At 39.3% G+C, this 27,829-nt stretch overlaps 1 protein-coding gene across 3 annotated transcripts in view; it reads left to right on the top strand.

Annotated features, from left to right (window-relative positions):
• The window catches only part of dapk1 (death-associated protein kinase 1), a 76,517-nt gene that overhangs the window by 20,895 nt on the left and 27,793 nt on the right, over positions 1 to 27,829 (top strand). For all 3 annotated transcript variants that reach the window (XM_061767114.1, XM_061767116.1, XM_061767117.1), the window contains exons 3-10: positions 6,106 to 6,327; positions 10,895 to 11,033; positions 13,138 to 13,267; positions 20,728 to 20,776; positions 20,887 to 20,913; positions 24,382 to 24,534; positions 25,876 to 25,921; positions 26,035 to 26,124. In XM_061767114.1, coding sequence (XP_061623098.1) covers positions 6,106 to 6,327; positions 10,895 to 11,033; positions 13,138 to 13,267; positions 20,728 to 20,776; positions 20,887 to 20,913; positions 24,382 to 24,534; positions 25,876 to 25,921; positions 26,035 to 26,124 — 856 coding nt within the window. The remainder of the gene's footprint in view (positions 1 to 6,105; positions 6,328 to 10,894; positions 11,034 to 13,137; positions 13,268 to 20,727; positions 20,777 to 20,886; positions 20,914 to 24,381; positions 24,535 to 25,875; positions 25,922 to 26,034; positions 26,125 to 27,829) is intronic.

Raw genomic sequence — 27,829 nt, 5'->3', positions numbered from 1 at the left:
TTCGTTACTGTCAACACGAATAATGAATCAGGATTTAGAGAGGGAGTCTGAGCCCTAATATATAATAACATAACTAGGCAGTTATGTGATTCTAAATTTAAAAAGCAGTATGTTGTTTTGTATGTCACACCACACAGTGTGTAGGTAAGATCACACTCATTGTGTCATCCTGCATCAGTCTGCAATGCATCACCATCACATTTGTGAAGCACTGCCAACTAGCCTTAATATCCTATTTATCATTTTTGGGCTTTTCAGCACCTTCTCCTCTTTCACACCAAGGCACCAAGAACCCAGTCAATAGCTGGCTCACAGTCACATGCTGATGCTTTGCTTAATGTTTTTTTTTTTTTTCCCTCAGCAAAAATAGTTTCAAAACCTTTTCTTATGTCCTGAAAGTATGGTATTTTTAAGCCTTGGTAGATTTACAGTGCTGCCTTGTTTAATACATTCTAGTATCTCCCTTGTAACTCTAATCATCTTTGCTCATTGGAGTGAATGGAAATGCCATTAATCCACTTCAGCCTTCGCAAAAAACACCATCACATTTTTTTGTAATGTGGTTTTTAATAAGAAAAATATCACTCAGCAATATTTTACTTTATAAAAACATACAGTAATAAAAAAAAATTATAAATCTAATGTAAAGAATTTAACCGTTTGTGCATCGTGACTTCATGCTTCAATGTTCTCTACTTGCTGCTTGTTGTGAAGTTTGCTGCCACCATCTAGCACTGGTAACTAAAATTTTTGTTCGCATTTAAAGACGGTCAAAATGGTCAAGGGAACAAAAACTCATAACTCGAGGTACCACTGTATTTGGTTTCGGAAGTGTACATGTAGTACAATGTTTTTTGTGCTGATTTGTGAGTTGTTGTTTTTCAAGCAAAAACGAAGTATTTTGATCATTACATCACAACACAATGTTTTTTTTTTTTAATGAGCAGGGGAATCCCTCCACACTTGCATAACTCTTGCAATAGACGGGGTGGGGGGGGGGGGGGTGTAGAAATAATGAGGGAAGAGCCCTTCTATGCAGACAGAGAACAAACAGAGGAGGGGAGACTCTTTTTCAAGAGGCCAGATAGCAGGATGCGGGATCAAATGTCCTCGTTGGCTTTGTTGTGACTTAAAACAGACCTTCACACTTTTTGGCCTACTTGCCAGAGGGGAGAAGAGAGGAGAGCATACCAGAGAGGAGGCTGGTGCTGGGAAAGGAACATGGGGATGCTGGTTTGGGTTGGGTGTGTTGAATGACTTAACATTGCAGGATGGTGGCTGTTTATCTCAAAGGCACATTTTAGCAAAATAGTACTGTGAACTATTCTTGGGGGTTAGGGACCAAGTGTTTAGAATTGCTTTTATTAATAATTTTAACCATAAATTTGGTGTTCCCCCACTATATAATTATTCACGCCCCCACTAGAACATAGAATAGAAATCTAAGATAAAATGGTTAAAAAAAGTTAGCAATGTGGGGGAAATGGCCAGCAATAGAGCCCATTGGGTTAAAGAGGAAAAACTCTCAAGACCATTTTGCTAACCAAAACCGCAACACCACAGTCAGGCCATGACCTGCACCTACCACATGGTCACCTTTGAAAAGAGCTTTACTTGTCAATAACAACTGTAATGTGCCACCATTAACACACTAAAAAGGCCTGATTAAACACAAATAATCCTGCAGGGGCATGAGAGCCACGTTTATGTAAATTAAAGGCCATCAAGGTATTTATCCATGTAATCTTTGCCCGTAATCCCAGCATTATCTAGCTATACATTACAGCTAACGTAATGGACATCATGACGTCCTAACTTAGAGTCCTACTTTTGGTGCTTACTCCAGTATCAAACATTAATACTCCAGTATCAAATGTCGATAGACCAGTATCATATATCGATACACCAGTATCAAATATTGATATCAAGTATCAGCACACCTGTATAACATTTTTATACCTATGCATCAAGTATCAATGTACTAGTATAAAATATGGATACACCAATATCAATATCAATTATTGTTGCTCAGGTATCAAATATCAAGGCTCCAGTATCAAATACCAATGCTCCAGTATCAGATATCGATGCACCGGTATCAAGTATCGTTGTTCCAGTATGAAATGTCGATGCTCCAGTATAAAATCTCAATTCTTTAGTAAAAATTATACATAGATACTCCACGATCAAGAAAAGATACATCAGTTTGACATATTTCACCTATAACGAATATGAACACATTATCAAATTAAAATCACCAGCACCCGTTATCGATGCGCCAACATCAAATATTGATTCACCAGTATCAAATATCAATATGGTATCAGATATGGATACAGCAATTTCATATATCGATACTCCAGTATGAAATACCGATACATCAATATCAATAATTAATGCTTCAACATTACCAAATAATACACCCGTATCAAATATCAATACACAGGTATCAAATATCGACTATCGTATTGGTTGGAATTCCTGCAGATACAGTAGCATTACGATACATATGTGATATCGATAATTCATTCCACGTAGAATTTGTTCCTCAAATGTTAAGATACTAAGATAATCATGACACACGCACACACAATTAAGCCACCACCCTATCACAGTTGCTTATTACACTAGTATTGCTCGAATCAGTCATGTCAATGTAGACTTTTGTAAATAAAAGCAGCCTCGAGAGGTAGAAATTATCATTACACTTGAATCTTTCTAGAATACTGGACCTGCAGCGGTTGCCAAAGTTGATTTAGCAGTGACTAGCATCGTGACGACAGGTAGTATGAGCTAACAAAACCTGCAGTCGTGGTTCCAATTTTATCATATATTAATTAGCAACCTCGATCCATCCATTTTCCGTACCGCTTCTCCTCACTAGGGTCGCGGGCGTGCTGGAGCCTATCCCAGCTATCTTCGGGCGGGGTACACCCTAAACTGGTCACCAGCCAATCGCAGGGCACATACAAACAAACAACCATTCGCACTCACATTCACACCTACGGGCAATTTAGAGTCTGCAATCAACCTACCACGCATGTTTTTGGGATGTGGGAGGAAACCGGAGTGCCTGGAGAAAACCCACGCAGGCACGGGGAGAACATGCAAACTCCACACAGGCGTGGCCGGGATTTGAACCCCGGTCCTCAGAACTGTGAAGCAGATGTGCTAACCAGTCGTCCACCGTGCCACCTAATTAGCAACCTTTCCTTTTAAACTCTAGAGGCCAGTACATCATGTTCTGTCTTCTCTAAAAAGTCAGTCAAGAGAACACCACATTCTTTTTAGCCTCCATCTTCTCATTCGCTTAGCTGGCGCATGAGTCATTACGCCTTTCAGCCATGGCAAATGTTCACTGTCTACTTTGTGTATTAGGGCTTGTATGCATCACAGAATGTGCCTTTAACACAGAACCTAGCGCACAGGTGGCGTTCCCATGTAACAGTGTAATAGGGGCTTGCACCACGATACATACAGATTTAAGTCATGAAAGTCTTTGTTCGACTTGCTGCAGAATATTTGAACAAATGGTACAGTCCATTTATCGTGCATTACCATACACCAGAATTCTAAATATGGTATCGTCCATTTAGGGCTGTCACTATCGAATATTTTTAGAATCAATTATTCTATCCATAATTCCGATTAATCAAATAATCGGATTCAAATGTACTTTGCATTAAAGTTAATTAAAAAATAAATTGTATTGTATCTATTGCTGTTCATTAACTGACCAATATTGTTTTTTTGGTATTGTTTAATGATTAAACAAAACCAAATAAATAACAGTTACGCAATATCACAGGAGAGGGAGTGATGTTGTTTTCAACAACCTTTTTGAAACTGGGCTACTTCTTGGGTACATATTAATGCAAATAGATACTAGTTTGATATACACACTGTTAGACATTCCTTTAAATTCTACAGTTATTTACCACATACCAGACAGTAAAATATCCATCCATTTTCTGTACCGCTTTATCCTCACAAGGCTCGCGAAGGTGCTGGAGCCTATCCCAGCTATCTACGGGCGAGAGGCGGGGTACACCCTGAACTGGTCGCCAGCCAATCACAGGGCACATATAAACAAACAACCATTCGCGCACACATTCACACCTAAGGGAAATTAAGAGTTTCCAATCAACCTACCATCCATGTTTTGGGGATGTGGGAGGAAACCGGAATGCCCGGAGAAAACCCACGCAGGCACAGGGAGAACATGCAAACTCCACTCAGGCCGGGCCGGGAGTTGAACCCCGGTCCTCAGAACTGCTTCTATTATATACTGTAGCATATACAGGTTAAATAAAGATGTAATTAATTTAGGAGAAAAGAGTGAGCTGGAAGCGAAGCCTGCGTTACTTCCGATTTAGCGTAATTTTAAATTGCAGCGTTATAAATCAAGCTATTGTATCTATTATGGGGGCACCACGTCACTTTTTATGTGGATAAAATTTAGGAAAAGTGATGAGAAACCTTTTATCAGTCTCGTAATCTGATTGCTACACTTTATGAAATTTTGATAAGCGTTCTAGACGGCCAGAAGTTTCTTTCCTCAAACCCAAACACACAACAATGCAGGTAGTGAATTTTATGGAAAATGTAATGATCTAACATGAGAATTATTTCCTACGTAAAAGCAGATGTTTGACAATGTCTTATTTTGATTAAACACAAAGATGCTTTCATCGAGGACTACAGCAAGAATACACAAACTACTCCACTGTACTATACAAATAACATCAGCCACTCAGCTACTAGGTGGTGCACCAACACAAGAAGTAGAGCTCAGATCATGAACTCAAAACCGTAAACATAACAATTGCAGAATCAATGAATGTTTATTTGATAACTGTTAATTAACCATATTGTTGTTAATTAGCTCTGAAGAGAAAAACAGGAAGCAGAGCTGGAGGTGGCGGAAATGAAGATGTTGAGGTTCGCTCTCGGAGTGACCAGGTTGGATAAAATTAGAAATGAGCTCATCAGAGGGACAGTCAAGGTTCGATGTTTTGGAGACAAAGTTAGAGAGAGCAGACTTCAATGGTTTGGACACGTCCAGAGGAGAGAGAGTGAGTATATTGGTAGAAGGATGATGAGGATGGAGCTGCCAGGCAAGAGAGCTAGAGGAAGACCAAAGAGAAGGTTGATGGATGTCGTGAGGGAAGACATGATGGCAGTTGGTGTTCGAGAGGAGGATGCAGGCTCTCATGGAAAAGGATGACGCGCTGTGGCGACCCCTAACGGGACAAGCCGAAAGGAAAAGAAGAAGAAGAAGAAGTTGTTAATTAGCTATTGTTTAATACCACACTTTTGACATGCTTTGTCGTTTTGGCTTGTCTTCTTCAATGGCCCCCATTATTTCATTTCATTATTTGCATGCATCTGCAATTAATGTCTGTCTGGAAAACAAGCAGAAACTTTTTTTGTAGTCGACCCACTAGTTATTTGACTTTTTTTCCCCAGCCCTAGCTTTGTGCCAAGTTTTGGAAATGTTCTCCCCTGCCCCAGAATTGAAAAAAAAATGGTACATTCCAGTCATTTTGAATCATCAATTTATTCTTTGATTTGTGTTATACAGTAGTTTAGTGAATGTTCCCCAACGTGACCCAGATTCAAAAATGGTGCAGCAGTCCAATCTTCTTCAGTCATGCCATAATTAAAAATGGTACGGTCCAGTCCATGTTACTTCATTTATTTTTATGTTTAGGAAAAGTCTTCCGTCCCAGCATTAAAAAATAAATAAAATAAAAAATAAAATAAAATGGTATGGTCCAGCCATCTTGGATCATCCATCCATGCTGTGATTTTTGTTATAAAATTTTGGAAGTGTTATACACTGTCACTGAAGTTAAAAAAAAATGGTGTGGTCCAGTCATCTTGTCATCCATCCATGCTATGATTTATATTGAATTTTGGAAGCGTTCACCCCTTCACCAGAATCCAAAAATTGTATGTTTCAGTCTTCTTGCGTTGTCATTAAAATGGTACATTTTAGTCCAGTCATGCCACTGATTGCGAAAACGTAAACAGTTGCCACTGTGGATACTTTGTGCTGTTTGTGGTGGTAAATCTTGACTTCCTCTGTCCCCCTGTTGGCAGCGGCCAGTTCGCAGTCGTTCGGCGGTGTCGGCAGCGGAACACAGCCACCGAGTATGCCGCCAAGTTTATCAAGAAGCGACGTAGCAAGTCGAGCCGGCGCGGCGTGACACGGGAGGACATTGAGCGTGAGGTCAACATCCTGAAAGAGATCCAGCACCCCAACATCATCACGCTGCACGAGGTCTTTGAGAACAAGGCCGACGTCATCCTCATACTGGAGCTGTGAGTTAGCGATTTTCGTGAAAATGCAGTTGTAATATTAAAAGAAAAAGTTATTTTTGCAATAAACATTCAACAACAATAAAGTTTTAGTAACAACACATTTTTTAACAAAATTAAGTATTGCTATCATATGTTTTTGTTTTTTTAAACTTAATTTTGATGTGAAAAAACAAGTTGTAATTGTACTATAATAGTCATAATGTTGGGAAAAAAATGGTAGTGAAATAAGTGCTTTCTGGATATCTCCGAAAAAAGTTTTGTTTTCGAGAAAAGTCACATTTTCGAGAGAGAAAAATTATACATCTGAAAAAAGTAGCATATATGCCCAAAAAGTTATTTTCAGGGGGGGAAAACAAATCCTGAAAAAATTGGCAAAACAGTTGCATACATGTAATTACGCTTAAAAAAAAGAAATATTTTCTAGAGTAAAAAGTTGTATATTTCTGGAATAAATTGTCAGAGGTGGGAAGAGTAGCCAAATATGGAACTAAAGTAGGAGTACTGCTACTTTAGAATAATGTGACTCAAGTAAAAAGTAGTCTTCCAAATAATTACTCAGTTTAATTAATCAGTGACCTCACGTCAAAGTAAACATGTCGAAGTGACCATTTGTAAGTGACAACGTTCCAGTATTACTGTGACAAATTACCATGTGTCAAAGTCACAGTGTGTCAATGTAATCATGTGTCATAGTGACCAGTCAATCAGTGACCATTTGTCAAAAGGATAACGTGCCAATATTACCTTGTCAAAATGATCGTGTTTAAGTGACCATGTGTCAAAATTGTCATGTGACAGGTTTATTAGAATGTAGTCTGAATTTGCACATTCATAGTTTATTTAGTTATTTTTTTTATTTTATTTGACAGTCATCCTCTAATTAAAAAAAACAAATCAGAAGTTACTCGCTAGTTACTCAGTACTCGAGTAGTTTTTTTTTCAAGGAGTACTTTCTTACTCTTAAGTAATTATTTGGAGGACTACTTTTTACTTTTACTTGAGTCATATTATTCTAAAGTAAGAGTAGTCTTACTTGAGTACAATATTTGGCTACTCTACCCACCTCTGGTCACACTATAGAATAATTTATTTCTTGTGTTTAGTGAATAATGCTGAAGGGGTGTCCCGATTCGATCTTTGAGATCGGAAATCGGTCCGATGTCAGCAAAAAAACAAGGATCGTATCAGACTGGTTCTAAAATCTAAGATTATACAAGCATTCCATTCCTGCACTCTTATCCATCAGTGCCCAGATGGCATGGAGAGCCCACGTGATCACAACAGGTCGCTAAGGTGCTAAGATAGTAGCAAGGCGCAAGACTGAATGTTGCTTGCTTAATGTCGTTTATTGATACTCCAGTCGAAGTTCACTGCAAAACTAAACAGACAAATAATTACACCTATTGAATGTTCCAATTCATCACAGACTTAGTTTCTTTCTTCATTTTTGTTTTGTTTGCTGGCTCAAAGCTAACACACAATGAATAAAAACCGCCGGTGATGAGCTAACGGAAATTAGCATCAAACTTGTTACACATATCTCTCAAAATAATAAATATTGGTACACAAACGCTGTATAAACACATACAAACCAGCAATATAACAATATTCTCTGGCATACAGTATATTCTTCAAACTGTGGAAAAACAAGTTGTAATAACAATATTTAATCATGACTTGTACTTTCTTTGTTACTCCAAGTGTGTATCTCATTTCGTGCACCACACTCTCCCTCATAGGTCAAGACGTGTAGAGCAGTTACTTTGTCACCCGTTGGTTAATAATAAATGGTTGCATTTTTCTCTTACTTACGGTTGCTGAATATTGTTCTCTGTTTGAGTAATATCACTTGATTAAGCTTTTTCTAACATTCCATAGGACAAAAAAAGCAAATTATTTATGATTATTGCTAAAATCGGATAGGACCGATATCAACCAAAACTCAAGGCTGCATATCTGTATCGGATCGGAAGTGGAAAAAGTTGGATCAGGACATCCCGAATTACAATTTTATTATTTTTTTTTAATTAAGACTTTATTTCTAGTAATGTACTGTATTATTTGATCAAAATTACTGTAATCATATTTTTTTTCTGGTAATCTTTACAACACAATTTTCTGAAATTTTTTTCCTGTAGTATTACAAAGTTTTCTCGTAAAATTACCACTTTTTCTGGTGCTGTTAACTTAATTGTATGGAGATTATAACACTTTTTTCATAATTGTACTACAGTGGTACCTCGATTTACGAGTGACCAAGTTTTTCAAGATACGTATGATCGATGTGGCACTTGTTATACCCCTTAACGCAACTAATATTTGAAAACATTATGTCGCAATATAGACAGACACTATGACAATACTTACAGGTATATATTCATTGTCCTTTGCAAAAAAAAAAAAAGACGGTTTCTTCATCTTCCTCAGCAGTTGTTGTTGTCTGTGTATTAGATATATACAGTGTGTATTATACTGCCCCCTGGTGGCCAGTGTGCCCACACCAAAACAGGTTTGGCACTGGGTCATGAAATATCTTAGCCAATGTGGCTAAACTTTATAAAAATCTCATAGCCATACTAGTGTGTAGTTAGCCACAAAATCACGTTATGTATTAGCCACACTTAGCCAGTCCTCGTCACTAGGAAGCCGATAAGCTTTAATTATGTGGGCCCGATTAAAACTACCTAGTCGTCATAAATCAGTAGTAGGGCTGAATGATATGGGAAAATAAGTTTTTGTTTCTTTGAAATAAATATTGCCATTGTTTGTTATCTTCAGTATTATTCCCTACACACAAGAAATAACTAGTAATAATAGCATGACCAAAACAACATTGGATATAGCCAAAACATAAACAACTCTCTGCGATTGGGTGACAACCAGTTCATGGCGTACCCCGCCTCTCTCCCAACGATAGCTGGGATAGGCTCCAACACGCCCGTGACCCTCGTGAGGATAAGCGGTACGGAAAATGAATGGACGAATGAATAAACAACTCTTTCCTGTTGGCCAGGCCTAAATGTTATGATGAATTGATTTAAAGAGCATATCTTTAGTATTGAATTGTAAAAAGAAAAACCTTCAATCAAAGTAGAATATTGACTTATTGATTTAACTTTATGCCTTCTAAAAATGTAATACTGTATAATGATGCTCTTGCCAGTCCAGTAGCACTGATGTCAGTGTCAGCCGAGTATAGCGATAAAGTGGAGAGTGACACTTTTCACCAAGGTGTGAGTGAGGATAAAAGCGCTTCAAATGGTAAGCTATATTAAAGTTTGATTAATGGTCTTGTCAACTACAGTTAATGTGTTAAATTGATTCACTTATTTGATAATCCTCAAGAAGAACCTTTAGGACTTTATATAGTATTTTCTCAAATTAAAACATTTTAGTTGAAGATAAACAATATTAAAAATCTTTGGTGGTAACTATTAGTAGGCTAACTTCAGCTGTCAGATAATTGTAACAGATTTCAAAAGCAAGACAAAAGTGGTCTACATTACAAAAGGGGGAGGGAGGCTATAACTATGTTTGCCGTGGGCCCCCAAATTACAATGAGCTAGCTACATACAGCCCTGGTTCAAGCCAGCTTGGCATGACAACCACAGAGGGATTAGTGGCTTCTGCATTCATGAAGAAGGCGGCTCACTAGCTGCAAGAACTAATGTGAAGTGCAGGACACATTGACCGTCGACACTTCAAACGTACCTCACAGGCCCCAGAAGTCAAGCCAAGAGAAATGTGAAAACCCACCACCCATTTTCCCTGTACCGTGATTGTGTGTGGTGGGGTGTAGTGCATAAAAAATAAATAAATGAATAAAAAAAAACAGGTGTATGATGCATTAAAACTGGAGGACCGGAAACCAGCATAGATGTATCAGCACCCGGCCCAGCGCCTGCCCCACCATGCTTGGTGACCGAAGCAGGAGGCGCTGACACCTACCATGAGCACCAAGTCAGCCGGGGACCCTACACAGCCCAAGGGAGAGAGGGGCGACGACCACGACGGAGTGTCCCGGGGAGAGGGAAGAGGAGGACACAGGCCCGGGAAGCAGCAGCATGGCCCCCAACCCCCCACCCGAAGACCAGGACAAGACCCCCGAAGTGGGGCCAGTGTTCACCCAGGGCAGGGACGGAGAGCAGCCCCGTGACCCGCATCCCCCAGGAGGGCAACACGGACTCAACCAGACCCAAGAGGAGGAGGGGGAAGGAAATTCAGATTTTAAATTAAGGCACCACTGTACTTTTATTTTAGTAAATGTTTGACTTCTCGTAAGATGACTTTTTTTTCTGGTATATTACAGTTTAGTCCTACACAAATGGCCCACGGCCAGCAGGTTCTCCAACTGTGGTTTAAGCAGTCACTCATCCAAATATGCTGCAACCTTGTGCCTGTTTACTGTTTTCCTATTGTTTTCCATCGATGCGTTCAATTGGCACGATGTCAATATCAGAGCTGTTTAAAAGCGACTTTGACTGCACTCTAATGGACCTGCGTGATCAGATAAGCAGCGCTGGACTCCATTAAAAAGAGATTTATGGCTTTTTAATTGTCTGTTTAGCGTGGCCGGTGGAGAACTCTTTGACTTCCTGGCGGAGAAAGAATCGTTGAGCGAGGAGGAAGCAACGCAGTTCCTCAAGCAGATCTTGGATGGAGTCTTCTACCTGCACTCCAAACATATCGCTCACTTTGACCTCAAGGTAACACCGCCACACTCCTTTTACAATTTACACCTTGTAAAAGTAGTTGCATCCTAATTAACATAAAATTACCACTTTTTTTATTTAAAAATGTCAACTTTTTCGGGTAATATTACAGCTTTATTCTCATAAAATTATGACTTCAAAGGCGGAACATAATTCTAGACCAATGAATGACTTTTTATGGTAATGGTACAAGGCCGACTGGTTAGCACATCTGCCTCACAGTTCTGAGGACCGGGGTGGCCCCGCCTATGTGGAGTTTGCATGTTCTTCCGGTGCCTGCGTGGATTTTCTCCGGTTCCTCCCACATCCCAAAAACATGCATGCTAGGTTGATTGAAGTCTCTAAATTGCCCGTATGTGTGAATGTGAGTGCGATTGGTTGGCGTTTTCTATGTGCCCTGCGATTGGCTGGCGACCAGTTCATGGTGTACCCCGGCTCTCGCCCGAAGATAGCTGGGATAGGCTCCAGCACACCCGCGACCCTTAAGACCTAAGATAAGCGGTACAGAAAATGGATGGATGTGTACAAGTTAATTCTCTTGAAGTTTTATTGCAACTTAATTCTCGTAAAATTGCAGCTTATGTCTTATAAGTTACCGTATTTTCACGAGCATTTAACACATACATAAGGCGCACCGTATTATTGGGCGCAGGCATGGTAAAACATACGCTAGCTTAAAACATACGGTAGCGTGCATGCCCGCTAAAACATCCATCCATCCATTTTCTGAGCCGGTTCTCCTCACTATGTCGCGGGCGTGCTGGAGCCTATCCCAGCTATCATCGGGCAAGAGGCGGGGAGTTATTGCACTCAGTCAAATGGTGACTGTAGAGACGCTTCTTTGCTCATTAATCCATTGCTTGAATTGGTCTTCCAACTCGGGCCACCTTGCCTTGTTTCCGCGGAAACTCTTCTTGACTTGACGAAGCTCGTTTTCCTGCTTCCTCCACTTGCGAACCATGGATTCGTTGATCTTGAATTCTCTTGCGGCTGCTCGATTCCCACGTTCCTCCACGTAACTGATAGCTTGCAGTTTAAACTGTGCTTCGTAAGCGTGTCCCTTCGCAGGTGCCATTTTCGGGGGTCCATAGCCAAACCGATGTTGTTTTGCACAATGCACATACTGGCGCTATATAGCTACTGGAGGCGTGCCTTTAGCATCCTCCTTCACGCGCACCCTTCCCCCTTTAACGGCCGCATGCTGTCCTCAGCCACGTCCGCCTTTCCTCTGTATAAGCAGCATGTCGGCAGGAAATGCTCCCAGTCAGTCAAGCGGAGCGCTCATCACACAACAACATTCATAGATTTTGGAACTCGGTCCACACATAAGGCGCGCCGCATTATAAGGCGCCCCGTCCATTTTGGAGAAAATTTAAGACTTTTAAGTGAGCCTTATGGTCGTGAAAATATGGTATGACTTTTTTCTGGTACTACAAAAACTTCAATCTTCCAAAATTACTACAAATGAATAGATGGATAAAATGGTAACATTTTTTTCTTATAAAATGCCAAGTTTTTCTCGTAAAATTACATCATTCTTCCCCAGATAACGTTATATAGGTAACATGGTTTTTCTTTTTGTAAAATTCCAACTTAATTCTCGAATAATGGCTTTTATTTTATTAAAAATACCACTTCTCTTAAAATTACTTTTCTCAGAATAATTATCACTTTTTCCTCATAGAAATTCCAGCTTTTTCCAGCTCATAATAGTACTATGTTAGTTTTACTAAAATGTTCTTCTCTTTCTTCTCTTAAAATGACAACTTCTCGTAAAATTGCGACTTTCTTCTCAGTACACTATTTTAAAATTCAGTTCTTTTTCTTCCCCTGGTCATATTACAACTTAACTGGCGTAAAAAGTAAATCATCACTTTTGCTTTTTTAATTTCTGCAAATGATAATTTTCTTCTCATAAAATGACAATTATTAAAAAAATATTATGCTTCAATTCTATATAACAACTTACAATTTTATTCTTGTGACATTATGACTTTTGTTCTCCTATTTTTCCTTTATGTATCTTAGTGTACCTTTTACTTGACTTGTCTTTCTCATCTTGGTAAATTAATCTGGGGGTGTTGTGTTGTATTTCCAGCCGGAGAACATCATGCTGTTGAGCCGCTCTGTGCCTCACCCACGCATCAAGCTCATTGACTTCGGCCTGGCGCACAAGATCGATTTTGGCAGCGACTTTAAAAACATTTTCGGAACGCCGGAGTTTGTCGGTCAGTGTTCCACACAGGTGCATGTGTTCGTTGTTGCTTTTACACTCTGTTGTCGCCACCACATAAATGAGTCACACTCACATCTGAAGCAAAGCAACAATATTAAAGCTGCAAGCAGCGATGAACGGGCCGTCACACTCACTTTTTCATGGACCATGAACCACAGTACAGTGTTCCCTCGCCACTTCGCGCTTCACGCTATGCGGCTTCAGTGCTTCGCGGGTTTTTCCAAAATATTCATTAAAAAAAAATAGTCATATCGGCAGCCATATTGTGGAAAGACGCGTTGTTTCATGTTGATGTGCGCAAGAGAAGGTTTCCTTGCATGCCAAACAAAGAGATGAGTTGACTCCGGGGCTTTGTACATGCCTGTACTGAACGGGCACTCATACAAGGCGCGTGATTGGTTCCCGGCGCGACATCGACCAATGAGAGCACGAGTGGATCTATCCCGTGAGCTGATTGACTGCGCATCATCGCAGCCTCACCCACCATCTTCCCTTGTTGTGTCTCGCCAGTCTTGTTCACGTTGTTGTGTTCGCAATAACTTTTTTTGTTTAAGCAATAATTTTTTTGATTAGTTAAGCAAGCCCTTACAATGCCGCCGAAGCGCTGTGCCCCTGCGAAAGCTTCTTCCGGGGCGCCGAGAGGAAGAAGAAGATTAGGAGCATCAGCGAAAACGTAAAACTTTTAGATTTGATCAAAGAGGGCAGAAGTTATGCATCTGTGGCACGCCATTATAGCGTGAATGGATCTACAGTGCGGTACATAACGAAAGAGGAAGCAAACATCCGCAAAACTGCTTCAATAACCTTCAATAAGGAAGCGAAACGTGTGGTAACTCTGCGTAATAAGAGAATTGTGAAAATGGAAGCTGCATTGGCATTGTGGATTGCTGATTGCAGGGAAAAGACAGTGAGTTTGGACACTAATATGATCAGGACAAAGGCCAAACCTCCGCCACCAACACAAGCCTCTTCGGCTCTCTCAGAAGGCAATGTTGATCAATGTTAATTACTGTATAATAAATGTTAATTACTATATAAGTTTTATAACTAAAGATTTAAGTAAATACGTGTACTGTTGTAATCTTTGTCGCAAATATGTAAAGTATAAAATCTTTACATATTTTAAACATTCTGGTACCCACATACACATCCACGAAAATTCCTAAAACCTACTTAGCGGTTTTTCACCTTTCGCGGGGGGTTCTGGTCCCCATTAACCGCGAAAAACGAGGGAACACTGTACAATGCAGGTTCGTGTATTCACGAGTAAGAGTTCGTCAAAGAGCCACAAAGCCCTCGAATCCGACCTCAAAATGTCTGCTTCAAACCAAAATGGATGACTTTGTTTGTTTTCTGCCGTGGGTCCTTGAGACTTTTGCATGCATCATGGAATGATAGACATGCCCACCCAATTATTTTTTTGTGAAGAGTTTCATATTTTATGACAAGTCATCAAAAGTGACTGCCATGCTCTCCGTACATGCAATGATAAAAACTCAAACTCAGTCAATGATAAAAACTCAAAGACCCCTAGAAATGACCAAAATGACCCTAAGGTCAAGTAAACACAAAAAGACAATCAGACTTTTTGTCCTGATTTTGGCCCTTCCTGACCAAGGACGACAAACACCAGACACTATTTTATAGGATTATCCTATAAGATTACCCTTTGGTCTGGGTTGTGTTAAGAGTGAATTTGTCCCAATAATAGGGTAAAAAACATGTTGGGGCCGACAATCTCAAATATTAAATGTGTTCAATATTTATGACCAAAAATCTTTTGTTTGTGCAAGTCATGATTCTGTGAATTGTGACGTGAAACAGAATGTAGCCAGTTAACAAGTGACCTGAAAGGGGATCAAGGAAGTGGCCGTGAATAAAAACAAACATGTCCTACCTAATGTTGTATATTGTATGTGGGTTCACCGGATGGCAAGAAGTATTTTCCAAAACAAGTCTATATTGACGACATCACCATTTGGCAACACGCGCACCTCCAGTCACTTTGGCAACACTCGTGAAACATCAGTGCAAACATATCCAGGTACCTGTCAAGATAGGCATTCAAAATAACTGCATACCAGTAAAATAACACTGTTCACACACCGGAAACACAATCTCGTGGAACTCAAAATGGAGGACCAGCTTGTTAAACTGGGAAACCAGAGAATGCTTATTTCACATCTGAGCCTCGTTTTATTCATGGTCTGTTTTTATTTTTTCATTTGTGATTTTACTGGAAAAAAAATGGACCCAAGGCTACGATTATTTCCCCCTCGTGTTCTCTTTGACATTGCATTGCTATGTTTCGTCTTCTTCGTGGTAGACCAGAATCTCTGTGTTTAGTATTCTTTGTTGAGATTATAGGAGCACACCACAAACAGTACGACCTAAACAGTTAAATGCCAGATTTATTTATTTTTAATCTTCATATGTGGTGTTTGTAGCAGATTTAAAAAAATAAAATAAGATTAGAAAAATCCTTGTGTGTACTTCAAACCAAAATGGCAGCATCCGTGTCTCCTTTCAGGCACGGAGTCCTGTGACTTTTTGGGCTTTACTCATGATAGACATGTCTACCAAATTTCATGTTCCTAAATCAAATGTTTGGTCAAGATCTGCCCTTGTGGAGTTGACTTAATATGTTCCAGGTTTTGTTTCAAAATTCATCTGCATGCGCAGCTTGTATGCAATGACTGAAAATTAATTGTTTCACAATTTAGTGTGACCCATCTTTCTAGTAAACAGTATGTGTTTTATATTTGGTAGCGTTGGGAGAAAATCTCTTGGACAAATTTGTTATTAGTTAGTTACGACATGACTCTAAAATGGCTACTTCAAACCATAATGGCAGACTTGCTGTGTGTTTTTGGACATGACTTTTTTGTGGGACTACTCATAATAGATGTACCAAATTTCATAATGCCAAGTGAAACTGATTGGGAGGATGAATTTTCAAAGATTAGGGCATGCTGAAATGGACACAAAAATGGCTTCTCCAAACCAAACTGGCAGACTAACTTGTCTTTTTGTGCATGGTTTCATGAGTATTTTTTGCACCTCTACTCATGACAGACATGTCTCCCAATTTTCATGGTGCTAAGTGAAACTTTTCCCGGGGGCTAAATTCATTCATTCTGTGATTCATCAATATGTTTGTACTTTGTGAACAAATTTAGAAACTCCTCAGACCTTGTGTACACACAAATAATGCAAGATCAGCTCTTGGAGAAATTCTAATTTTCATTTTACCCAAGATGCACAATGTATTGGAACTACAGTTTATAAAAACAACAATAATAACTTTAACAATAATAACTCTAACCAGGAATTTTCTAATGAGTTGACTAATGTGCTAAATAACACACAATATAAACCCATTGTGTTTTAAACCATGGCCATCCCGCTTACACCAATGAGCTGGTATGTCAAATTTGTATGAAGTCGCAACAAACTCTGACAACACAAAGCTCAAAGTGACAAATTCCATTTAAAGCACATAAATCCCACCCTATTTCTTCAGCTGGGAACAAAAAACATTTCCCATCAGCTCGCAATTAAAAAAGCCTTTGCTCAACAAAGGAAATATGCAGCCATTTAACATGTTGAGAAATCAATGTTTAAAGAAATGTTTCAGACTTTTGATAGCCAGTACAAATATTGATGCAAAACGGGTTTCTTCCATCTGGTTGTTTTGCCGTTATTAATGTTGTTACTTTGCACGTTTTCTTAAGCAACTGAAAACTTGATTGGCAATATATTGGCTGTTAACTCCATATTATATGGATATTTGAATTCTTGTACCAAATGTTTAATATTGGTTTAAGTGCAATTTCCGGGACGAGAAGCTGAATCTTTTTTTATGTATATTTTTTTATTTTCCTAAGATATTTAATTATTTTTTTCTACGTTTCAATGCCAGTGTTCAATATTCTTGATAATTAAAAGTTAATTGCTCTTAAAAAGGATGTACTTTAATTATTATGCTCTAATATGATATTAGCGGCATAAAAAAAAATCAATGATACTATCGTTTATTTGTAATAGTTTCTGTGAACATATACCATCCTAAAAATTTTTTTTATATTGACAGGCCTAGGTAAGTGGCATAGGTCCATCAGATTTAGTGTAAATAGCCACGGATGATAAGATGAAAAGAACGATTGTCAACTTCTTCGTGAAGATTGTGAAGGCAAGCCCCGATTTGTCCGAAAGTCCTAACCAATACTCTTGACACACAGCACTTTAAGCACCAACTCTTTTCAGTAGGTTACCTGTCTTTTAGAATTGTTCTTCAAATAAAGAACTTTGTTGACCAGAATGTTAATCATTTCCCAGTCAATATTGTCTAAAAAGACAGGCAGATGTACCGGTATTCATTTATTTATTTAAACCGCGAACCTGTAAAAATGTGTTGTTGAATGCAATGCGGTCAAAAATTTGGGGGCACCTAACTTTTGTGCGCACCAGTGCAACAAAGTGCAAAAAGAGCCCTGACTTCTCATCACGTTTACCCTTGTTCCTATCGAGTGCTTCTACAGTACTGTATGTCCATTAATGTTTCCCAGCTGTTTGTTGCAGCTCTGTGTGCAGTCCGACTTTGTCATGGAAATGTGGTCGGACCGCTTGCATTTCCTAGTTTTTGCAAGGCTTTAATATTTTTTTGTAATCCTATGATGATCTGATTTATATGTATTATTCTGTGGTTCTGCATGTGCAAAGTTGATTGATCACACCCCTCCTTTGGCATGTTGAATTGTAACATACTGCAGTCGACATGTCTCATATATTTTCTTTCGCTTCCAACGCTAATTTCTTGAATTTTATCTACTACAAATGCCTCTTTGCTGTGCGATATTTATTCCTTACTTTGTTTTAACAGCGTACACATCTGGATAAAATTGTTGCCACCCCTTTTTTAGTGAAATAAAACCCCACAGTAGTCACAGAAAAAAACTTGAATCTGATAAAAGTATTAATAAATAAAGATTTAGTGTGGTTTAACAGAATTATTTTTTAAAAACTATCTCATGAAACAGGCCTGGACAAAAACAATGGTACCCTTAACTTAATATTTTCCTGGACAATCTTTTGAGGCAATCACTTAAATCAAATGATTTTTTTTTTTAACTTTCAAAGACTCCTGCACCTCTCAGCAGGTATTTTGGCCAACCCTGAAGCAAACTGGAGCAAATTGCTTCAGTTGTCTCAGGTTTGAAGGGTGCTTTCTCCAGACAGCATGCTTCAGCGTTTCCCAGAGATTTTCAATAGGATTTTGATCAGTGCTCATAAAAGGCCACTTCAGAATAGTCCAATGTTTTGCTCATAGCCATCATTCTTGGGTGTAGCTGTGTCTTTTGGGTCATTATGCTATTGTAAGACCCATGCCCTTCGACTAAGACCAAGCTTTTTGACACTGGGCAACACATTTCTCTCTAGAATACCTTGATAGTCTTGAGATTTCATTTAACATGCAGAGATTCAAGGCACCCTGTGCCAGATACAGCAAAGGAGCCACAGAACATAACAGAGCCACCTCCATTTTTCACTATAGGGAAAGAGTTCTTTTCTTGGTATGTTTTATTTTTCCGTCGATGAACAGAGCTGATGTGCCTCACCTATAAGTTCCAGTTTTGCCTCTTCTGTCCATAAGACATTCTCCAAGAAGCTTTGTTGCTTGTCAACCTGCAGTTTGGCAAATTCCAGTCTCGCTTTTTAATGATGTATTTTAAACAGAGGTGTCCTCCATGGTCATCTTCCATGAAGTCCATTTTGGCTCAAACGACGACAGATGGTGTGGTCTGACACTGAGGTACCCTGACCTTGGAGTTCACCTTCAATTTCTTTGGAGGTTGTTCTGGGCTCTTTTGTTACCATTCATATTATCCATCTCTTCAGTTTGTCATTAATTTTCCTCCTGTGGCCACGTCCATGGAGGTTGGCTAGTGGCTAAAGTCCCGTGGTTATTAAATTTCTGAATATGTGTGCGGCGGCACGGTGAGCGACTGGTTAGAGCGTCTGCCTCCCAGTTCTGAGGACTGGGGTTCAATCCCCGGCCCCGCCTTTGTGAAGTTTGCATGTTCTCCCCGTGCCTGCGTGGGTTTTCTCCGGGCACTCCGGTTTCCTCCCACATCCTAAAAACATGCATTGTAGGTTAATTGACAACTCTAAATTGCCCGTAGGTGTGAGTGTGAATGGTTGTTTGTTTGTATGTGTTCTGCGATTGGCTGGCAACCAGTTCAGGGTGTACCCTGCCTCCTGCCCGATGATAGCTGGGATAGGCTCCAGCGCGCCCGCGACCCTAGTGAGGAGAAGCGGCTCAGAAAATGGATGGATGGATGGATGGATGAATATGTGTGCAACTGTACTCACAGGCACATCAAGCTGCTTGGAGATGGTTTTTACCTTTACCTTTAACGTGCTTGTCTATTATTTTCTTTCTAATCTCCTGTGACAATGCTCACCTTTGCTTCCTCTAATCCATGTTTAGTGTGGTACGTCACCAAACACCACAGTGATTAATTATCACCCTTTATATAGGCCGAATGACTGATTACAAGTCTGAAGACACCTGTGCGCTAATTAGAGGACACACTTTGTTTGAACATGTCCCTATGGTGAAATTAATTTTTATCTTTTCTAGGGGTACCATAATTTTTTGTCACGGCGTGTTTCAGTATTTATTTATTTTTTAAACAATTCTGTTGAAACACAGTTCAAAAGAAATGCAAGCAACATTTTTTACTTATTACTTTTGTCAGATTCAAGTTATTTCTGTGACCACTGGATTTTTCTTTCGTTAACAGAGGGGGACCAACAAGTTTATTCACGTGTGTATGCAGTGTTTTGTCATTCTCAGCTCTTAAATTTTTTTTTTTTTCATATGTAGAGTATAAAACATACAACACTGTCTAATTTAAGTTTGGAATTTGAAAATGATTAAGTAAGTATGTTGTTGGTTTCTTTGCTTAGCAAGCTTATCGATGATACCAACTTTTTGAAAAATAGGATAAAGATTAAGAATTTTTTTGGCAACACCGTTTATGACTTTTTTTTTTTTACCTACCTTTTTTTTTTATCTCTTGAGACTTTACACCTCTGCACAGATGTCCTTTTATAGGGAAATAGGATGCGGTTTCTGCAGAATTGCAGCTCGTAGGCACGAGCCCGTCATTTTGAGTGAACCTAATTCACTAACATAGGCACTGGGGTGTCTGGTACCCACGTGTCATGAATCTGATGGTGATTTTGCGTATGAGAACATTTCTATGCATTTTTTTTGTAAATATGGCTCAATGACTAAAATGGCTGCTTTAAACCAAAATGGCAGACCTCTTTGTCTTTTCAGGCATGGTTTCTTGAGACTTTTTAGTGATGTCATTTCATGATGATAAGTGAAACTGGCCTAGGGGGTTGAATTTTGAAGATATTGTTGGCATATTATCCTTGCAGCTCCTGAGGTGGTAAACTACGAGCCTCTGGGCTTGGAGGCAGACATGTGGTACGTGGGCAAACACATACACACACTTTTATCCAGTGAATATCTGTAGTTAAGTCAACATTTAATAACATTATAAACTTTAAATAAGTCTTTCCTCTCTCTATCCGCAGGAGTGTTGGTGTGATAACATACATTCTGTAAGTAGTACACATTTATGAATGCAATTATGACTTAATTCTTGTATGAATTACTTTTTATTGCAAACTCGTGACTTTTTCCTCAGAATTACAACTTTTTTCTTATTTTCTTAAGTGTGCAACTTTTTCTCATCAAAGCATAACTTTATTCTTGTAAAGTCGTTATTTCATTGTCGTTGAATAAAGTTATCCAACTTTATTCTCAAATTGTTAATGATGAACAAATGAGGACTACGAATTACTAAAATGACTCTCATAAAATTGTAACTTTCATATAAGATTGACTTTTTCCTCATAAAAGTTTTTTGAAGAAAATAAAGGCTTTATACGAAGAGGTTTTTTTCCCTCATAAAATTAGGACTTCTTGTAATATTCCAATTTGTACAGTATTTATAGCAACTTAAAAAAACTTTCAAACCCCATTAAAATATGTCCTAGCCATAGCAGAAATTTTGACAAACAAGTCGATATGTTCCACCCAAAAAATTTGCGATATAGCGGGGTCACGCTAGATGAACCGCCAAATGGAGGGTGAACACTGCATTTGTTATAAAGTGCAGATTGCTGCGATATAGTGGGGATTTTCGCAACAGATAACCAGATACACTCCGCAAAAAGTCCATGATATAGGGAATTGTTGGTGAATTGCAATATAGCAGGGGAACAATGTATTTATATTAACGTAAAAAGCTGTGAAGTTATATCAGAATCAGAATGTCCAAAAAACACACAAGGAATTTGTCTCCGGTAATTGGAGCCGCTCTTGTGCGATAACAGACAGTCAATTGACAGAGAACACTTTTGAGACATAAAGACATTGAGAAAAACAGTCACTGAGCAATAAAGGGTTGCTAGTTATCTGGTAATGCCGGTACATTTTTTTTCACTATAAAGCTCAGATTTCCGCAATATAGCAAGGGATCTCCACCACAGACAATTAGATATGTTTCACCCAAAAAAATCTGCATTATAGTGGTGCAAAGGTAGGTGAACCCCAATATTGTGGTTAATGTCGTATTTATAATAATATAGAAAGCTTTAAAAAAACACCCAAAAAAAAAACACTTGTTTTTCACAAACATTTTCTGCTGACATGACAAGATTGTTTTTGGAGTTGTTTTTCATGGCATGATAAATGATGTCATGTTTTTTTTGGTTTTGTTTTTTTTTTCGTAAATTTTGTGTTGATGCTACAGCTCACATGGCTCCTTCAACTTGTTCATGTTATTAGCAGCTTTTCATCGTTGTAAATTTTCCCTTTTTCAGCCTGGCTTGACTGCGAGGGTTTGAGTTCTGCCTCTGCCCCCGTCTGCTGCAGCTGTCCTGTTACTAGTCAGCATCTGCTACTGACGAGCTGCAGAGGCTTCAGGCACACCTTTGTCTGACATTTTGGTGTTCTGTTAAATTCCCAATCGTACCATCTCAAGGATTTTTACATTTAAAATTTTTCATTTCATAAAATTACTATTTTTTTCTTATACAATTCCATCTTTTTCTTAATACAGTGGTGCCTTGACTTATGGGTTTAATCATTCCATGAACACACTCGTATTTCAAATCATATTTCCACGTCGAAATAATTGGAAATGCCATTGTTGTATTGTATTTTGTTTTTGTTTTTTTGTAAGAAAAATAGCACTCAACATTATTATTATTGTACTTTATGAAAACATACAGTGATAACAATTAAATAGAATGTAATGAATTAAACAGTTTATCCCTCATGATAATTCAATGGCCAGGTGGCAGAGGCCCACACACCATATACATAATTAATTCATCTATCCATCCAGTTCCTGAACCGCTTATATGCATAAGAAATACACGTGGCAGGGTCCCGGGGGTGGATGAGATCTGCCTGGAGTTCCTAAATGCTCTGGATGTTTTGGAGGGCTGTCCTGGCTGACACGCCTCTGCAACATCACATGGACATCGGGGACAGTACCACTGGATTGGCAGACCAGTGTAGTGGTCCTCCTTTTTAAGAAGGGGGACCGTAGGGTGTGATCCAACTACAACTACAGCCCCCCTGATAAGGTCTATTCAGCAGTTCTGGAGAGGCGGTTCCATCGGGAAGTTTCATCTCAGATTCAGGAGGAATACTGGACCAGCTCTATACCCTCAGCGGGGTCCTTGAGGGTGCATGGGAGTTCGCTCAAGCAGTCTACATGTTCTATGCGGACTTGGAAAAGGCGTTAGACTGTGTCCACCTCGGGGGTTCCTGTGAAGGGTCCTCTGGGAGTATGGGGCACCGGACCCCTTAATAAGGGCTGTTCGGTCCATGTGCGACCAGTGTCAGAATTTGGTCCACATTGAGTGAGTGAGTCAGATTCGTTTCCAGTGAGGGTTCCAAAGCTTCCCTTTGTCACCAATTCTGTTCACTAAATTATGTCCATAGAATTTATGGACATAATTTTTAGATGCAGCGTTGAGGGGATCCGGTTTGGTGACTCAGCATTGCGTCTCTGCTTTTGAAAATGATGTAGTTCTGTTGGCTTTATTAAGCAGCAATCTTCAACTCTCGCTGGAGCGGTTCCTAGTAGAGTGTGAAGCGGGGATCAGCCCCTCCAAATCTGAGTCCATGGTCCTCAGTTGGAAAAGGGTGGCATCCCCTCTCCGGGTCGAGGGAGAGATCCTGCACCAAGTGGAGGAATTCTTGTAGAATTACTTCTTTATCCTTGCAATATATCAAAATATACCTACCAGTATATCATGTAAAAATTCTCAGAATTTTACAATATTAGTATTACTTTTTTTCTCGCAAAATTATTACCTTTTTCTGACAAATTATAAAAAAGATTTATGTAACTTTTTTCCTCACATTACTTTTTTTCAATAAATTGACTTGTCTTTCTCACTAAATTACAACTATTCTTTTTCTCGGTAAATTATCTTTTTTTTTTTTACAAAATCATGAACTTATTGCACTGCATTTAAAATTTTTCACACCAAATTGGGACTTTTTTCTCCATTTTCTTTACCTGTTTTTTTTTTTTTTTTTTTAATGAGTTTAGTCTCATATTATTGTTTTTAACTGTTTACTTGCAAAATTAGGCGGCACGGTGGACGACTGGTTAGAGCGTCAGCCTCACAGTTCTGAGGACCGGGTTCAATCCCTGGCCCCGCCTGTGTGGAGTTTGCATGTTCTCCCCGTGCCTGCGTGGGTTTTCTCGGGGCACTCCGGTTTCCTCCCACATCCCAAAAACATGCATTAATTGGAGACTCTAAATTGCCCGTAGGTGTGACTGTGAGTGCGAATGGTTGTTTGTTTGTATGTGCCCTGCGATTGGCTGGCAACCAGTTCAGGGTTTACCCCGCCTCCTGCCCGATGACATCTGGGATAGGCTGCAGCACTCCCGCGACCCTAGTGAGGAGAAGCGGCTCAGAAGATGGATGGATAGACTTGCAAAATTACAACTTTAAAATGATGAATGATGAAGTAGGCTGTGTTTAACCTTGTGGTGTCAGGCTGAGCGGCGCCTCACCCTTCCTGGGCGACAACAAGCAGGAGACTTTGGCCAACGTGTCGGCCGTGGACTACACCTTTGAAGAAGACTTCTTTGGTGGCACCAGCATCCTGGCCAAAGACTTCATTGCCAGACTCCTCGTCAAAGACCCCAAGTACGTACCAGAGACACCTCACCTCCACTTTCATTCCGAGAAATACATTTATTTAAAAAGTCATTTCTGCAAGAATGTAATTGAAGTAACTTTGCATTTTTATTTAATTTATTTTACAGCTAATATAATTAAATGGAATGAAATTCCTATTTTTGTTTTATAAAAAAAAATTACTGTGATGATGATAATGTGTGAATAAAATGTCAATTTCATCCATCCATCCATTTTCTGTACCGCTTATCCTCACAAGGGTCGCGGGCATGCTGGAGCCTATCCCAGCTATCTTCGAGCGAGAGGCAGGGTACACCATGAACTGGTTGCCAGCTAATTGCAGGGAACATGGAAACAAACAACCATTCGCATTATTAGACAAAGTTATTTTATAAATGCAGTACATTGAATATTGTACGTAATATTTTGAAGTATTATTTATCTTAAAAATAAAAAAATTATATAAAGGCTGCACGGTGCATGACTGCTTAGCACATCTGCCTCATAGTTCTGAGGACTGGGGTTCAAATCCCCACTTTTAACATTATTTAAACTTAGAGACATTATAAATGGGCGGCACAGTGGCCGACTGGTTAGAGCGTCAGCCTCATAGTTCTGAGGACCGGGGTTCAAATCCCGGCCCCGACTGTGTGGAGTTTGCATGTTCTCCCCGTCCCTGTGTGGGTTTTCTCCGAGTACTCCGGTTTCCTCCCACATCCCAAAAACATGCATGGTGGGTTGATTGAGGACTCGAAATTGCCCGTAGGTGTAAACGTGAGTACGAATGGTTGTTTATGTGTGCCCTGTGATTGGCTGGCGACCAGTTCAGGGTATCTTCAACGCCTGAAGATAGCTGGGATAGGCTCCAGCATGCCCGCGACGGTGAAGAAAATGGATGGATGGATATAAAACAAAATAAGTTTGTTGAAAAAGTCATATTTATAGATAAAATATAATTTCTTTAAATAAACATGTCCAAAGTAATTTTATATAAAATCTACAAGAGCACAATGTCATATTAAATATATTTCAAAAGTCAAAAGAAAATAATTTGCAAAGTTATGACCAAAACTCTAAATTTATGACATATTTTTTACAAAAAACAATATGAAATAAAAGAAATGTTTTTTTAAAAAAACTCTTTAAAAATCACTTTTTTCAAGAAACAAATATATCGTGAAGTAAAATAATACTAAAACATATATTTTAAATGTCAGGTCATTAATAAGAGTCCTATTTTCCATGAGAAGAGAAAACCGTTAAATTTCTGAAAATTAAATGCAATTTTTATAGGGGAACAAAAAAGTCACATTTTTACAATTAAAAATGTTAATGTTGTTGTGTTGCTAGAAAGAGGATGACCATTCAGGACAGCCTTCAGCACCCCTGGATCAAGGTTACACTTATATCCTTGACAACAATACGTAGTAGATGCACTATACTGTACCGTGAATAAGCAATGTATAAATTCTGAATTATTGTATTTTTTTTCCTTCTTCTCCTAACCAGCCCAAAGACACTCAACAGGCGCTGAGTAGAAAAGAGTCCGCGGTCAACATGGAAAAGTTCAAGAAGTTCGCCGCTCGAAGAAAATGGAAAGTATGTTTCGACTTGATTCTCAACACGTGCTCATTTCAACTCTGTTGCCAATGCAGCAACGTACAGAGGCAAGTAGTCAGCCTCTCGGATGAATTCAAGCGGCAACAAATTCCCTGCACTGTATTAAAGATGCTATTTTAGTGGCAGTTAAACTTTCGTAAAATTTCTTTGGCACTCTTTAAATTGCGACATTTTTTACCATAGTATTGTGATTGTGTGTTTTTCTCATTAAAAATGCTTTTTTTTCCCTGCATAATTGTTTTTATTTTTAATTAACTAATTTTTTATTTTATTTTTTTTAAATAATAAAATTACTACTTTTTTATGGCTACAGTAATTTCTCATGTAAATTAGTTTTTTTCTTGTAGAATTTAGATTTTATTTTACATAAGTTACTTTTTTTCCTCATAAATTTAAAAAAAAGTCTTGTAGAATTGTGATTTTCTTTCGCATGAAATTCAGATGAGTTTTTTTTCATAGATTTGGCATTTTTTTATTTTGACTTTTTTCCTCCTACAATTTTTTTTGGGTGGGGAGGTCATGAAATGAAGACTATCCCCTCGAATTGGGATTTATTTTTTTCCTCTGGTAAAATATGTATTTATTTATGTTCTCAGTTAATTGTTTTCCTCTTGTAATTTAGAGATTGTATTATTTCTCATAAGTAATTTTTTTTTCTTGTAGAATAATGTGCTTTTTTGTCATTAAATGTTAACGTTTTGTCTTTGAACATTGAGATGTTGTTTCTCATAAAATTCAAACTTTTTCCCCTCATCGAAATGTAATTTTCTTTCTCATAAATTTCACAATAGAGATTAGTTTCATCGATTTGGGATTTGATTTGAAAAATTATTTTTCTCAATTATGATTTCAAATATGAAATTTGAAATGTGAATTTTATTTATTAATTTATTTTTCCTCACTGGGGTTGCTGGGCCTGTTTCCCCTCCTCCTCTTGGGTCTGGTTGTGTCCGTGTTACCTTCCTGGGGGTTGCCGGTCCTGGGGCTGATCTCGGGTCCTGTGTGCTGGTGAGGTGCCCACTGGCCCCACTCCGGGGGCCTCGTCACGGTCTCCGGGTTGGGGGCCGTGCTACTGCACCCTGGGCCTGTGTCGTCCTCTTTCCTCTCCCTGAGGCGCTCTGCAGTGATCGCCCTTCTCTCACTCTGGCTGTGTGGGTTGCCCGGCTGACTTAAAGCCTATGGTAGGGTGTCGGCGCCTCCAGCCTTGGACAGGCCCACCTTCTGTGCCCTGTTTTGGTCACTGGGGAATGGTCGGTGGTGGGGAGAGGGGTTGCCCCCCTTTTCTTTGTGGACTTTCAGCCGGTCGGGCCGGGCCCTCAGGAGTCTAGCCTTTTACTTCACACACTTAGCACATTTTTACTACTCACACTGTAGATATTTCGTACATTTGCACATTCACATCTCATTCAAGGTCCCCTGGGAGGCTGGCATGAGGCATGATGAGGCGGACGCCGGGCCGGATACTGGCACATCTGTGCTGGTCTCCGGTCTGGTCGCCCCCCTTCACTGCTCTGCTGGTCCTCCAGTTTTAATGCATCATACACCCATCAGTGGAGGGAGGGCATTGTCGGGCTGGGGAGTTCACTCGGACAGTTCTTCCAGCACGCCGGCCTGCTCTCTGGCCCGCCGTGCATTTCCCATGCCGATTTTTAATGCACATTTCCTTTTTCTTTGGGGAGCTGGT

The sequence above is a fragment of the Phyllopteryx taeniolatus genome, chromosome 3 (assembly GCF_024500385.1).
Source record: "Phyllopteryx taeniolatus isolate TA_2022b chromosome 3, UOR_Ptae_1.2, whole genome shotgun sequence".
Taxonomy (NCBI): Eukaryota; Metazoa; Chordata; class Actinopteri; order Syngnathiformes; family Syngnathidae; genus Phyllopteryx; species Phyllopteryx taeniolatus.
This window is presented reverse-complemented; position numbering and strand designations above follow the sequence as displayed.